The sequence below is a fragment of the Scatophagus argus genome, chromosome 20 (genome assembly GCF_020382885.2).
Source record: "Scatophagus argus isolate fScaArg1 chromosome 20, fScaArg1.pri, whole genome shotgun sequence".
Classification (NCBI taxonomy): domain Eukaryota; kingdom Metazoa; phylum Chordata; class Actinopteri; family Scatophagidae; genus Scatophagus; species Scatophagus argus.
Genome location: NC_058512.1, coordinates 11039592 through 11055026, shown reverse-complemented (window position 1 = coordinate 11055026; position 15435 = coordinate 11039592). Strand labels below are relative to the sequence as shown.

Sequence of the window (15435 nt, the reverse complement as noted above, 5' to 3'; positions counted from 1 at the left end):
AGCATCTCATGCTGTGGTTGTCTAAACTTGTCTCATTTTTAGGGCTATGCAAATATCAAGCTTCAAGTCAAGCCAAAAATCCAATAAATCCAGTTGTCAATGATGTTAGCACGTAGGTTTCTACCAACCATGGCTATGTTGAATCTTTACATTACACTTGTCAATTTTAAGCATTTCAGAAATGTTGATGCAATATGTACGAAACTATCATGTTCGAGGTTTGCAGAAATGTTGAGTAGTATCGCTTCTCGTACTTCCTGTACTTGAGTAAATAACTTGAATTGGACATCCTCCTTCCAAGACTTTCTGCTGGAGAACTTACTGATTCCTCTGAGGTTCCTCTTCTTGGTGTGTTTGTCGATATGGGACAAAGTCTTGTGAAACCAGTGTGTCTGTGCTTGTGAGAACAGCACATGAGCTTCAGCTGATGCTAGGAAAGAGACCACAAGTATATACATGTATATAAATACATTGCTGCCCATGTGTGAGGTGAAGTCTAAGTCAGGGTTGTTTTGGAACCACACATCTTCAACACTTGGCCACTGTTCCCTGATCCTTAGAGATGATTGGCTGACAACCCGGTGGGTGGATCAGGAGAAAAACAAACATTGCCACAGGCTTTGCCACTCTGTACCTGCTTCTGTTGACTGCCTACAGTTCACTTTAGGTCCGGGTCAGATACCCTCTCTCTCTCTCAACCTTTCAGTCCATCCACCTGACTGCTTCCTTTGTCAGCGCAGCCATGAGGACCACCGTGGTCGCTGCTGTCATGGTGATGTGTGTGATGATGGTACATGCAGACGTGAAGCAACAGAGAGATTTCAACCTGCAGAGGGTAAGCCAGACACACACATTCAAATTCTCATTATTTGCTTTCTGTTAAGTGACTTTGTGTTCTGAGCTCCGTGTGTGTTTGTGAACACTAGGTGCGTATGTGAGTGTGTGTCTATAAGTAAAACTGTATGTTAGCTCCTGTGTGTATTTGTGTAAAGGTTTGAGAACAGCAACTCAGTTGGTGACCTGAAACAAACAATTATGGTTCTTGTAAGTCTAACCTCAACACAAATTATTATTGTCAATAAATTTGTGAATCCTTGTTTTCCTGGTTTTCTCACACACAAGATGTGAAGAGAAGTCAGTTTGACATTCCCAATGGTAAAGATATCATGAGATATCATGAGAAAGGATGGCTGATTTGATAGCCAACTGGATTTATCCCTGAAACATTTTAAACATCTTTATCAGCTACTTGCTAATCTGATATGGGTTAAGGTAAAATACTGGACAACACCCAGGAACTATTGCTACGATTTCCCATCTTTTTTTCTCCTTACGATTCCCATGTGTATTCCCATCTACAAAACCTGAAGCAGCTCCAACAGAATGCAGCAGCAGGTAAAATGTTTTATTGCTTTCATATGTCAGCATGTAGACACACGTCATGTCTGGATGTTCCATTTGAATTTAACATTCACACACTCCCTCCAACCAGCCAGTGTTTTGATAGCTCTATTGGCAGATATGGTTTTGCAGTGGTGTTTGTAACGTGGTACAAATGCAGCTCACTTGGATCCCCACTGGGACCTTTTATGCTAAAAATGTAGACACTAAAATACATGTATGTATAACCCCCCCCACAGGATAGCACTTGTTTCATAAAGAAAGACAATGTTTTTTCTATTTGTTGGTAACAAATGACAGCTTCATGATTGGGGACAAAATTTCACAAAAAGACCAGAACCATTCATGAATTGATCCTACTGACAGGTGTTGCCTTCAAAGCCCCACTCCTTGGTCCTGTAGACTTGTGTCTACAGGACCACACTTTCCACACTTTCCGTTTCCTTACTCTGTAGCACAAAAAGGGTCAGAGTAAACTTTTAAACCTTTTAAAAATAAATAAATAAATAAAAAGACCGAAATAAAACTATATTTATTTGACCTATTTTAAACATTTGGGTTTAACAGCCAGAAACAATGTGACAGAATCTATTAAGAAGACCTACTTAGATTGTTGGTTTTGCTGTTCTCCTGGAATGTGTTGGCAATATTGTCAATCTTCTCTGCTAAATTTTACAAATTAATTTTTCAGCATCAGTAATTTTGACTTGACAGGCATAATCTTATGGCCACAGTACGATTCAAACCCTCGGAAACTCAAGGTCATAAATATAAAAATTTAACTTTATGTGCCTTTGTGTGTGTGTTTAGTTTGCAGGGAAATGGTACCGAGTGGGCCTGGCCTATGACTCTCCAAGTTTTGTCCCCTACAGAGACAAAGTGAAGATCTCTATGGGCATCATAACAGTACTGCAAAATGGCAATGTTAACCTCACCATGTGGGACGCCACGTAAGTACGAGTTTGCATGGTCACAAAAGTGTCAGCATAATCTTCTAGTTAAAAAACAAAAAAAAAGAGGAAACGATGAAACAGAGGGTTGCACTGAGTGAAGTAAATAAAAGAAAAAATGAAGTCACTCTGTTTCCTCTGCACATTTCAGACCTTTAGGTTGTCAGATTAATGTCTACCAGTATGAGAAGACCAGCGTGCCTGGACAGTTCACCTACTTCAGCACACGTAAGTCTCTGCTCATTTCCAATCTGACTCATCACCTTCCCAAGACTGAAGAGAAATGATGTTTACTACGCCGTGTGACAATGTAAATATTTGACTGGCGCTCGCTGAGTCACCACGTCAGTAGAACAGGTTTAAATTCTGCATCTGCTGCAATATGAGCAAATGGCAACATCAAGCCCACAGATGGAAGCTATGGTGTGCAGGCAGAACATGTGATAAACATGATGATAAACATTTCAGTCAGGATGCTCAGCTCAAGATTTTAACCATTTACTGCAGCAATATGGGGTTTAGTTTGGCTGTGTGGTTCTGCTCATGACTTCTGTGTCTGTCTGAATCACCACAAGACTCCATAAGAAGAATAAAAGCAAAGCAGAGGTATTTTATTTTTGATTTGTCTCCTTTGTTGAAATACACAAAAAGTTTATGTGTATTTGTACACATTTAATTTAGTTTTATTAATTGACACACATGGAGGCCCTTACAATGTTGCTCACATGATTTTCCATTCATTGCTAAATTTCTCTTTCAAGTTACTATTTAATACGAAAAGTCTTTGTGTATTGTTGTTTGTCAGGCCATAACATGGTGAAGGACATCACAGTGGTGGAAACGAACTACACTGATTACGCTTTGGTTCTGAAACACAAGGTTTTTAACAGAGAGTACACGCAAGTGGCGCTTTACGGTGAGACACACAAACACATTCACATACACCTTTTTCCATTACGTTTAAACAAGTGAACCAGTGTGAGTCAGTGTGTGTCTGTTTGTGTGTCTGTGCTTGTTTGCAGGTCGCTCTCAAAGTGTCAGAATTAATGTGATTCAGAAGTTTAAAGCCCTTGCCTTGTCCCAGGGTTTCTCTAGGGATTCTATTCTAACTCCGCCTCCTGCAGGTAAAGTAGAGGAACACTCATACAGTATCTCTACACTCATGCACTGTACACATGTACACACAGAAAATGGAGACAGTTAAGTGACCCTGAAGTTTTCTTTTCTATATGTTTTCTATCTGACAGAAAATTGCCCACCATCAGGATCTGGACGTTAGGTGAGTCTTCTTTTCCTTCCGTCTTGAAAATGTGAAAATCAGGAGAGTTACTTGTACATGCGAGTGTATGAGTGACTTTTGTCCTACTAATCTTCAGTATTAAGTAGTTTCTGTTACTCCCTGCAGGCTTTCTGATGTACCTGAGATGAAGATGGCACCTTATTGTCCTGACTTTATCCCCCAGCATTTACTATGAAGAACTAAACTAAAAACTTTCTCTCAGCAAACATCATCATTCTGATGATTATGCTGATAAAATATACTCTTCATCCTCTATTATGTTGTTTTTGTCCATGGTGTGTGCTCCTGTGCTGTCATAGCTAAACAATATAACAACAATATATACGTAAATTTTTTTATATAAAATCTTTTTGAGTTCTAAATATTCCTGTGAGCCTCCTGAATATAATCAGTTTTAATTGTGTTGACACACTTAAATAAACAATATTAACCTCCAGACTGAGAGTGTGCGTATGCATATACTATAACCTACAATTTGTACCTCTGCGTGTATCCCCTGAGCACTTCAAGTGGTGTAGTTCCCATATGAACACCAGGGGGCAGATTGTACACATCAATGTGTTTCTAAAGTCAAGCAGACCTGTAGCTCTCTAATGTGCTACACTGTGATAGCTAAAGCTAAAGCTACCTATGTAATCTCATATCATACAGCCTATAATACACATATGATGAGCAGGGTACTGTAAGAAATTAGACTGAAGCACTTAATTTTAATGCCCACTGTGGTAGTTAAAAAAATAAGGCAATCCTGCCTTTTCCCTACTAATTATCAGCTGTTAAATTCGCACATGCATTGATTTTTTTTTTTTTTGGTTGTTTTAGCTTCAAATTCTGAAGTCCAGGGTTGATTGCTGACTATACGGACCAACAAACAAACAGTCACATGGACACACATTAGTGCAAACATGCAAACACACACACACACACACACAGGCCAAGACAAACAAAGACAGACAAAGAGACAATCAGAACTTTGCTGTATTGGGCTCAGAGGGGAATGCAGAGAGGCTGACAGGATGCAGAGAGTAGGGAGTGTGGTGTCCCTGCTGGTCCTGGGCTTGGCCTGGATCCTGCATGTGATCTCTGTGCTCCCAGAACCTCTTGTCCTCACACAGGAGAACTTTGATCTGAGTGGGGTGAGTCTTAACCTGTCAAAATGATCACATTTCCTTCCCATAATATAGGTACAGCAGCTCCCCTGTGAGACCTCTTTGTGTTTGTGGATAAAAACTCAACTGTGGACAGATACTATCACTAATACCGGTTTCATTACGAGGCCTGAGATCAGCACATCTATCTATAAGCAAATGCTTTCACTGTACAGTAAATATTTCTGTGCCCTTGCAGTTCATGGGGATGTGGTATGAAGTAGCCGTGGTTTCTTCTTGTCCTCACTACATGCAACGCAAGAATGGAAACCCTGTCATTGTTGCAGTGGAGCTGAAACATGGTCCCTCTGAGAGAAACTTCACAATGACAGCCACTACTTACAGGTCAGACTTAAATGCATTCTAGTAGACACACGGTGTAAAGTAGTGAGTGTAACCTGTGCTGTGTTTTGCACGGGTGTCTTCTTGTATGTAGGAATGGCACATGTAAGCAGACGTCTACAGCATATAGTTTGACTGACACTCCAGGACGATTCTTCCACCATGTTGCAAGTATGTTTTCACAGCTTCCTTCCTCCCGCCATCTTTATTGTCATATTGTACGTTCTGTACCTTTCACACAGCAAGAGCAAGGTTTTTGTGACGTTAAAACCAAAAAGGAATCAGGCTTTGTCTTCCACTAATGCGTTTCCTTCCTACAGGGTTCGGAGCAGATGTCGATTCTTTCGTGGTTCATACCAACTACGATGAGTATGCAATGATGCTTCTGCTGAGCACAGAGAAACCATCCGGAAATAAAACCACCACTGTCAAGCTTTATAGTGAGTGACCATTTTTTTGAATCCATTTGAGGGAACATGTTTTTCTTTCAACATATGGCTAAGTCTGTGTAATGGTAATTTCATTTTCTTCAGGTCGAACTCTGAATGTGACGGCTGCTGGGCTGGACAACTTTAAAACACTGGTCAGACAACATGGGATGAGTGACAACACCATCATCATGAATCAGAATAAGGGTACACACACACATTTGGGGAAAAGCACAGACAAGTCATGAAAAACAAAAACACTCTCCATCTTTCTCTCCTCCCAGGAGAGTGTGTTCCAGGTCAGCAGGTGACAAAGCCTCAGGTAAGCGTTTCACACTGTGATTTGCTAAAAAAAGAGAACATTTTGCATATTAAAACCACACGTGTATTTGTGTGAAGACTTGTCAGTCACCTGTTGTGAGCACCTTGTATGTCTGTCATTCAGATTTTGGTTTCCATGAAGTCCAAAAAAGATGTGAGTCCACCTGTGGTTCCTGCATAAGAGGAGGAGGCTGATAATATCTGACCAGGTGAGAGTGACTCATTGTTTGAAGGTCACATTACATAATCACTGATCAGTCTTTCACTCATCATACTGTGACACAGACTCCCAGAGATGACAGGACACGGGGGACGTGAATCGTGGACACCCCATCACTGGCATTTCATACTATGAAAGACATATTTTTTCAGGTCCTCATAAGCTCTCCAAAATTTGAAACTGTATCATTACAGAAAAAAAAATATCAAGATATCACACACATTGTGTTTTTGTCCAGTTTTAGCATTTTAATGAATGTTTGTTACAATACAATACAATACCGTGTGTCAATCTTTTGCAAATAAAGTGATTGAGAGTGTTTGTTTGACCTTTCACTGAGACCCATATGTCACTACAAGCTTAGAAAAAAACTGCTGAATTTGTTGAATGCGGCTGAATATTTGTCTTAATCTCATTTGTCAAACATACAATGAACTAAAGACAATAGATGACAGAAGGGAGGAAATATGTGTAAAAATATGGAGATTACTTGATAAAAAAAGGAACATAATGTTGGATAATTTGAGCTTTATTTAATTCATCTCCCTCTTGTGTAAAACGGAGTGTTTGGAGCTGAAAAGAATACTGTGTCATTTAAATGCTAATTGGCTTTCTGTAGAGCTATAGCATCTTTTCATATGCAACAGAAGATGTCAACATTGTAAAATCAGAGGCATTCAGTAATAGAGAAGATTACTGCTGCCTCCTGCGATATACATGGTACACATGTTTAATATAGTACACAGTTCAGAATAAAACAGTCAGTTGTTACTCATTAGACTCTAAGCTCTTGACATGTATTGATTTCTCAATGTTGCCAAAACTCTGAAGTCAGAGCACAAAGCGAGAGACAGAGAAGCAGAACTTTGCTCTTTAACTTGTTTGTTTTTTACTTGGCTGAGGGAGTGAGTGCATGCACTGCACACAAAACACAGGTCAATGCCCTGTCCCCGTTTGAAGAGTTGAGAGGGGGCGTAAGTAAGGGTTAAGCAAGGAGATGGGCCGTTTCCTGGGATTCAGTGTCTCAGACTTCAGAGACAAGTGGACAGACAGGCTGACAGGATGCAGAAAGCGGTGACTCTTGTTTTCCTGCTGGTACTGGGCTGGACCGGGACCCTTCAGGGGCTCCCTGTACTCCCAGACCCTCTGTACACCACGCAGGAGAACTTTAATCAGGCCCAGGTGAGTGACTATGTTCTGCATCTGCCTGTTATTTTTTCCTCTTAAAGATTCCTCTTTTCTGTTCTTTCCTTTCTGCTATTAGATTAATACCCTTTAGTTAATATTGTGGGGAAAATGTATCTTTAATACAAAACAAAACCTCTTATGATCTTTATAAATCAAAAGTCGGGTGAACAGTTCTGGAGGAATATAGCTGATCGTTAAATCTCTCCAGTTGTCAAGAATGAGACTCAACAACTAACAATAGTGTTGTGGTCTGGTATGCTGAACTAAAAATATCCATTTCAGTTATAGTTTTCCTGTGCATTATGTGTGTGAGATATAAATATGTTATGGTACCCCTCTCTAACAGTTTTTGGGAACCTGGTATGATGTTGCTGTGGCAAGTACGTGTCCCCATATGCAAAGGCACAGGGGAGATGCAGCCATTGGTAAACTGGTACTGCAGCAAAGCACCGTCGAAGGCAAACTCAAGGCGACTCGAACAGCACTCAGGTTTGTCAGGAGTACACACACCTACACGAACATGTATCAAAATAGTAAAGTAAGAAATTACTTTTCAAAAAACATTTTTAAGAGGCCATTCAACAAATTACTATCTTAAACACCCTCTCTGAACAGTTTCATCCTACGAAATATCAGGAAATGCATACATGAATGTTTAATTAACAAACAAATATAAATCACAACACATACACAGTGGCTGATCCTCACAGTATTTACTAGGACAACATTTTCAGTGAGGTGTTTGAAGTTTTACTCAAATAGATATTTAAATTAGATTAAACTAAGTTTCCATGTTATATTTCTTTCGTACTACATTTCAGGGGGTTGACACTGAACTTTTTACTCCAATACTTTTGTTTGGCAGCGTTAGTTATGAGTTATGTTGGATATTCAGATTATTAATAAAAATATCATCTAATAAATTATGATTATAATCATAGACTAAAATTAATTAAGGCAGCATATAAAATTATTTAATTAGTTCCAGCTTTACCAACTGCACCTTTAGAGATGTACACAGTAAAAATTATAATTCAGTAACACACGTCATTCTGATATGTCCCATTCTGGATAATAAGCACCTTTACTGTCTTTACTTTAAGTACATTTTCATTCTAATACATAAGTACTTTTTACTTACTAAAATTTTGAATTCAGGACTTTTATCTGCATCTGAGTGTTTCTACATTGTGGTGTTACTACCATAACTCCACTAACAGTTCAGAGTTCTTCTTCCAACACTGACAAAATCCAAAGCTGGTAATATTGTGCAGATGTCTGACACATTCAGACAGATTTAATAAGATGGCTGCTGCTCTGAATATAAACACACAGATACAAATTGCATAGTTTGTTGTTATACTACTCTTTCTTTTGTTTGTGTTTGTGTTTGTGTGTGTGCGCGCGTGCGTGCACAGACATGGAACTTGTAAGGAGATGTCTGTGGACTATGAGTCGACCACCACACCTGGACGATATTCCTACCACATTGAGAGTACGTTTCTGTCCATCTTTGTCTCCTTCTGTGTAATCTTGCAGTGATGTGTCTCTCTTTTCAGCTCATGTTGCCCATGGAGTTTTTACAAGTATTCATATATTTCATTGTTCTTTCATCAGAGTGGAGGGCAGATGTGGATGCCTACGTGGTTCACACGAACTACAACGAGTATGCCATAATGATAATGAGCAAACAGAAAACATCTGGGCAAAAGAGCACCTCACTTAAGCTTTACAGTGAGTTTATTTATTTTTGTATTTCTTTTATTCCTTTAAAGTATCATTTCAGCTTTCATTCTGTTGAACAAAAATAAAAGGAAACCAAAGTGTGTATATTTCTATTGTTTCAGTGGCATGTGTTTTTAACATCTCAAATATTTAACTTATTTCTTCCAATTATGAGGAAGTTTTGTCTTAACGTAACTGTGATGTGAATCATTAAATTTACCTCAGAGCCTTGACAAAGAATGACCTCATATTTGCCTCATCTGTTTGGCTTTGTCCTCCCTGCAGGTCGAACTAAGTCTGTGAGAGCCACAGTGCTGGAAGACTTTAAAACACTGGTCAGAGAACAGGGCATGGCTGATGACACTATTATCATTAAGCAGGACAAAGGTACAGCACAGACAAACAGATTATCACACATAGACTGAATAGGAAACACTAAGACCACATTTGAATGAAGTTGCCTGGACAGAAATGTTAATATGATTCTTCATGGAAGCCTTTGGTCAGCAAGGCAGCATATAATCATAATACAAAAGCACAAAATAAACACAATAAGACAATTAAAGATATCATCAAAGTATGCTGTTTGGCTACGAAGTGATTGGTTGTTCTCATTGAACCCCTTTACAGGTGACTGTGTTCCTGGAGAGCAGGTGGCGGAGCCGTCAGCTCAGCCTGAGCCTCAGGTACTCACAATGTGTGACTGATCCAACATAAATTCTCTTGGCCTATTATATTAAAATTTACATTAAAACACCATTTATTAAATTCAATATATATTTAATTATAATTTTACAGAAAATTTGAATATGGATGCTTTAAATAACATTTAATACTAGTAATATTTAAATTTAAAAAAAAGTTTAATTGAAAAAAAGAAGTATTAGGTATAAAAAGTTTGTCTAAGTGTGTCCGTCTGTACCTGTGAAGCAGCGGAAGAAGAGAAATGTGGTGCCCTCTTTAGCTGCTGATGAGGAGGGTTCTGGTATTGAAGATACTCCTCTTTTCAATGGAACCAGTAAGTGATCAGCTTACCCACCTGATACCCTCAGATGTTGTGTTACGCTGAGTGTTATGTTGAGTCTAACATTGTAACTAATTAGTATCTAACCTTCTCGCTCCCACAAAGAGGCCTGTAAAGCAGCACCGGACTCAGGACCATGTTTTGGACTGCACCAGCGTTACTTCTACAACTCCTCCTCAATGAACTGTGAGCTCTTCAAGTATGGAGGCTGTTTGGGCAACCAGAACAACTTTAACAGTGAGAGAGAGTGTCTGCAGAGATGTCGCTCTGAAGGTGAGCAGTGACGTTTGAAAACATAATATCCGCATAGGGGATGATTATACACTAATTACAGTTTCATTATTTTTGCCCATTGCTAGCCATCCTTTTTATCAACCAGTGCAGTAATTTTGTCCCTCACTGGCTTCCCACCCATAAATACTGTTAATTGTGCTCAATGCCAGGAGGGAATTAGAGATGCTTTCTCGCAGATGAACTTTCTAACACATGGTTAATGTTGTGAAGCAGCCAAGGTTTGATTATGTTTATACCCCATAACTACTTGGTTAGGTTTAGGAAAAGACTGTGGTTTGGATTAAAATAATCAGTCAGTGTTGACTTTTGGTTTCATACAGTACACAAACAGCGGTCTCCTGGGTGAAAGTCCTTATACACCCACTCAAGACCTTCTACTTACTAGGACTAGGACGTCTAGGACTTTGTTGCTCTTTAATCTACATCACCTGACTACCTAAGGCTTTCTGGCAGAAAGCAAATGTCTCCTAAGTGCATGCTCAGCCTGAAGAAGTGGATTTGCTTTCTCGTCTGTTGGCCAGGATAAAGTAAAATTGCCTTTATCGATGCTGACAAAATAAAAAGAAATCTCTGGAAATAGATTTAAAAAATCAGCACTGCTTTGTTCTCTCCCCCCAGCTGTGTGTCGCCTGTCCATGGCAGCCCAACCCTGCACAGGCCAGCCACCAGTCTGGGCCTTTGACTCTACCGTTGGTCTGTGTGTGCAATACAAAGCGGGCTTCTGCCAGACCAATGCCAACAAGTTCTACAGCAAGGCCGAGTGTGAGGAGTACTGCGGTGTGGTGAAAGATGGTGAGATGATAAAGGAGTTAAAAAGAAATACAGAAATGCAGGACAGAGACATTTTTAGGTGACCTGATATAACATCTGGTATAACTACTGAAATGTGACACTAGAGTACATTTGTACAACTTTGTGCAAATGCAACACTAAAAAACGTACCAAATCCATCCACATATAACAAAAGCTTCTAATGTATTTGTGTTCTTTTACAGATGCAGAACTCCTGAGGGCAAACTGAGTGAGAAAATGAAACATCACTACTTACTTGAACTCATCATGCAGAGATGTAACACGAGCTGGCTTCACAAAAGGCACTCACAGCACATCAGCAATAAAACAAAGTCATTATCCAGTTTATCTGGTGTTTTTTGTGTCAGTTGTGCCATCACAGTAAAGTAAAGTAAAGTAAAGTAAAGTAAATGGGACTGTACATAAATGTAAGTTTTTGTAAGTATCTGCTGTATTTGGATTGTTAATGTTAATTCTTTAGTTTACTACCCACAATGTACATCATAATGCTTCCCAATTTAGAGTGGAACTTTTGGTGCACCAGCACAATGCATACTGATACATACATGTAGATTAAAGGGAACTAGCACCCCTTTGCTTATTACTTAGTTATTGGTGAGCTTTAATGGAAGTCAAAAACTGATGGTCAAGATAAATAATGATACATAAGTATAGCTTAGAGCACCTGTCTTTGTTTTAGAAAGTTTGACCTTTTCAACTGAGCTTCAATATAATTGGATGTTTTTCCCTATTATTTTGTTTGGTTAATTACAAATCAGACCTTATATTTGGCTGGAGTTTGTCTACAAAGTCACTGTCCCTACTAGACCATCAGATGGTGACAAAGTACCACTTTTTATTTCTTTACCACGCAAATATGGTCTCTGTCTCTCTCTGTCACAACCCATAAACTTGTTGACTGAGCAGAACATTTCATAATGAGAGAGCGATATTATGAGATACACACATTCACATGGTATTCCAAACTGAGGCCACTATGTTGATGAACCAAGATGCCTCTCAAACTGATTCAAAGTCACCAGTGCTCTAAATCAGACGTAGATTAACAAAGCAAAAGGTCACATTCAATCCACTTCACAGAACTTCATATTCTTTTATGCGGTATTTAATTATCATTAAACATTCCTGGATCACAAAGTCAGACATCTCTGGTTAAATTCTTACCAGACACCCTGCAGCAGGCCAGTTTTCAGTAGTTTTTTTCACGGTCCTTTGAACCAGATGCAGGGCTCACTATAGTGCAAGATGTCAGCATGCGAGCGAAGAGGGAAACCACCTTTTCTGAAACCCTTCAGGACAACAACCTTACTGGCAGGGAACTGGAGACCATCATTTACATGAATACAGGCTGGAAATAAGGGAAACCCAACACCTGAGAAAAGTAGTAAAGCTGCTCCAGACCTTCAACCCCCAGAACAGGAAGAAGATTGGATGAACATCAGTCATACAGAGACTGCTACAACAGTCACTCACTGAAGACACACTCATTGTGAGGACTTTATGGGCAGTCTTGACTCACTGTGCAGTCAGTATAACCCTCATCCACATCAACCCACACTGGTGAGAGACAACAACCATAACCATAACTATAACTATAGCCTAGAGGCAAAGCTGGAGCAGAGGTAACAGCCAGCACTGATGACCTGCAACATTAACAGATTCTTCTGATTTATCCAGGACTCAGCAAGGCAGGCAGGATCCAAGGACAAAGCCGCACAGCCAGCCTCCTGTCTGCTGAACACAATAGAGGAGGTCCTGCACATCGACCCGGCACCTAGGAAACGAAATGTGCTGTTGAAGGTCAGCAAAGTCACACACACACACACACACACACACACACTTTTCCAGGACATATTGAAGCCAGCTTCTTACAGTCTAAGAAAAGGTTCACTGGACAAGTGCCAAAAGAAGAAGAACACAGCAAGGTCTTAAAACACAAAGAGACAGAGAGCATGAGTTGGGAAGACAGACAGGGTTCACAGAGAAGAGAATGAGACAGAGAAAGGCAGACAAAATGTGTATTCAGTGGAGTTGGTATTGGGTTGTGAAGGATATAAAATCAGGTCCATTCTGCGTTATGTCCACAGGATTCATTGTTTATTTATCAGTTGTTATACAGAGACAGAGAGGGTGGGGAATGAAAAATTCAGATGGGAAGCATGGCCTTTTCTCCTTTTAGAAATCGCAAGATTACACATACTGGTCTGTAATGGCTCCTGCACACAGTTGTGTGTGTGTGTGAGGCAGAAAGACAGATTTGTGGAAGATGGTTGTTTCTCCACCTCTCTGACACAGTAATAAGCCTCTCTGTGTGTGTATGTGTTACTCTATCACATATTATGAATGTCTTCTATTTATAACTCTGAGTTTTCTTAATTAATGACACTATGTGATATGTTTCATGTGTGAGGATGTACAAAAAAAATCCAGCAGTAATGACGGGGGCAATTGTTTTAAATGTCGCAACATTTAACAAGTATCCGTTTGAGATGTTATTTGCACTGTTTTCTGGGAAGAGCTCCTTTCTGATGTGCCGCAAACCTCTCAAAACTTGGACTTCCCGTGTTTATTTTTGGCTGTTAGGATAATGTCCACACTGGTGGTGAAAGAGTCTTAGGTGTGCTAAAGTATTAGTAGGACTAAAGTATTGCCAAGGACTGTTTTGTTACATGGTCTGTAACAGAACATGATATCGCAGAGCTCAGCAACAGTCCAATTCTGGGGTCACAGCATGTTAACTTCACATTATTGGTATGAAAAGATCATAATATAACCGGCTCTATTCATGGTAGCTTTGTATTTCCATTTCCTCTGACAATTGCAAGATATTTAAGAATTGTGGAAGCAAACCCTGGTCTCGTATGTCAAAGTCCTGGGAGTGATCCACCTATCCATTCCAACATTATCCCTTGTCTTCTCCTTACTGGCATTTGCATATTTAAGTACAAAAATTCACTTGCATAACTTATGTAATTATGTAATTAATCTACATTTTAAAAACCAGAATAGTGATCTTTTCCCAAACCTAACCAATTCATTTTGGGGAATGAGAGACAGCGAAAGCACAGTAGGTTAAAAGAGCAAAGGAGGAAGCTTTGCAATGTTATCTGAAAAGCCTCATAGCTGTCATGCTCATAATTCAATGAATCCCGGCCATTTTTCTGTACTGCATCTAAATTCCACTGTTGGGGAATTATGGCCATGGACCATAAACTGGACACACAACATTTTGTACTAGAGAGGGGGGAGGGGAAAAGACAGCAGAAGAGAAAGAAAGGGGAAATACTACATGCATTGCAGTGGAAAGAGTGAGAGTGAGTGAGCACACTGCTGCCGGATGAGGGGTAGATGAAGGAGATGATTCAAAGCATGTCATAAAACATCGATACACCTCCAAAGGCTGTGCTGTGAGCTCTGCTTACACTGGAGGCGATTACGCCTTTAAATAATTCACATAGCCTGTGCAAGTGCTTTTCACAAAAAATCTACAGACAAAAACGTATAATCCTGTTGTGGGCACACGTCAGCAGCAGTTAAATGTATATACTCACAATAATACCAGTACCAATCAGTGTTTTCACTAAAATACACAAAGAAGGTTTGGCTGGACAGCTGTAATAGTTAGTCGACGTAGCATCCCAAGCTTGGCCGAAAGACTCGAAAGCAGCTGATAGACTGGTAGGCTGTTTTAGTTATGAGGCAGACTCTTCCTGAGCTAAATAGTGTCAGCTGTGGTAGAAGGATACTGTCACAAAGCTCCAAGCACACGGTCACAACAGTGTCTCAATCAAAACAGTATTGACACTTTTCGACATCAGGTGTTTTAAGTGAACGTTCCAGATGCCTTCACTTTTGACAGAGCCAGGCTGGCAGATTGCCCTGCAGTTTCAAGTTAGTGCTGAGGTGCATTGTGCTCAGACATGAGGTCCAAGTATCATTGCATGTAAATTATGGTGAGTCAATAAATACATCTCCAGCCAATTTGCCTTGTGGGTGGAATGCTGGTTGAGGCAGTAATTTCATGTTACAGTACTTGCATTTTATGTAGAAATAAGTAGGAGTTTGAATGTATTCACTTCAAAGGGACTCCATCATAACCTGAAAGGTTTTTCATGTGCTGTTGTATTAATGCCATCAGAAAACGGCTATTCATGTCTCTGCCAGGGAGGCCGCGGTTTGATATCAACCCCTCTACGCCTCCATCTGTCTGTGTATTCTGCAGTATGTGCTATTTCTAATTCATTAGCTCTGACTCATCCTTCTAATAGCTACCTCTATTTC

General features: G+C 39.8%; 3 protein-coding genes across 5 annotated transcripts; all 3 read left to right on the top strand.

Moving 5' to 3' along the window:
* The first annotated feature begins 634 nt into the window (after window positions 1–634).
* On the top strand, window positions 635–4089 carry ptgdsa (prostaglandin D2 synthase a). Its single transcript, XM_046374253.1, has 7 exons — window positions 635–835; window positions 2212–2351; window positions 2503–2579; window positions 3157–3267; window positions 3374–3475; window positions 3599–3630; window positions 3757–4089. Exons 1-6 carry the CDS (start codon window positions 743–745, stop codon window positions 3628–3630), a joined length of 555 nt encoding a protein of 184 aa, XP_046230209.1. The 5' UTR covers window positions 635–742; the 3' UTR covers window positions 3757–4089.
* Window positions 4090–4645: 556 nt separating this feature from the next.
* LOC124051189 (protein AMBP-like) lies at window positions 4646–6443 on the top strand. 2 transcript variants are annotated; one of them, XM_046374252.1, is made up of 8 exons: window positions 4646–4787; window positions 4999–5144; window positions 5236–5312; window positions 5462–5581; window positions 5675–5776; window positions 5854–5891; window positions 6015–6099; window positions 6149–6443. In XM_046374252.1, exons 1-7 carry the CDS (start codon window positions 4668–4670, stop codon window positions 6069–6071), a joined length of 660 nt encoding a protein of 219 aa, XP_046230208.1. In that variant the 5' UTR covers window positions 4646–4667; the 3' UTR covers window positions 6072–6099; window positions 6149–6443. The 2 variants fall into 2 exon arrangements, with proteins under 2 accessions (XP_046230208.1, XP_046230206.1); XM_046374250.1 differs by having other exon boundaries at window positions 6176–6442.
* Window positions 6444–7111: 668 nt separating this feature from the next.
* On the top strand, window positions 7112–11476 carry LOC124051188 (protein AMBP-like). 2 transcript variants are annotated; one of them, XM_046374249.1, is made up of 10 exons: window positions 7112–7292; window positions 7645–7787; window positions 8717–8793; window positions 8916–9032; window positions 9309–9410; window positions 9654–9709; window positions 9957–10041; window positions 10153–10320; window positions 10960–11133; window positions 11337–11476. In XM_046374249.1, the coding sequence occupies exons 1-10, from the start codon at window positions 7173–7175 to the stop codon at window positions 11360–11362; spliced, it is 1068 nt and encodes a 355-aa protein (XP_046230205.1). In that variant the 5' UTR covers window positions 7112–7172; the 3' UTR covers window positions 11363–11476. The 2 variants fall into 2 exon arrangements, with proteins under 2 accessions (XP_046230205.1, XP_046230204.1); XM_046374248.1 differs by having other exon boundaries at window positions 9954–10041.
* Window positions 11477–15435: the final 3959 nt, after the last annotated feature.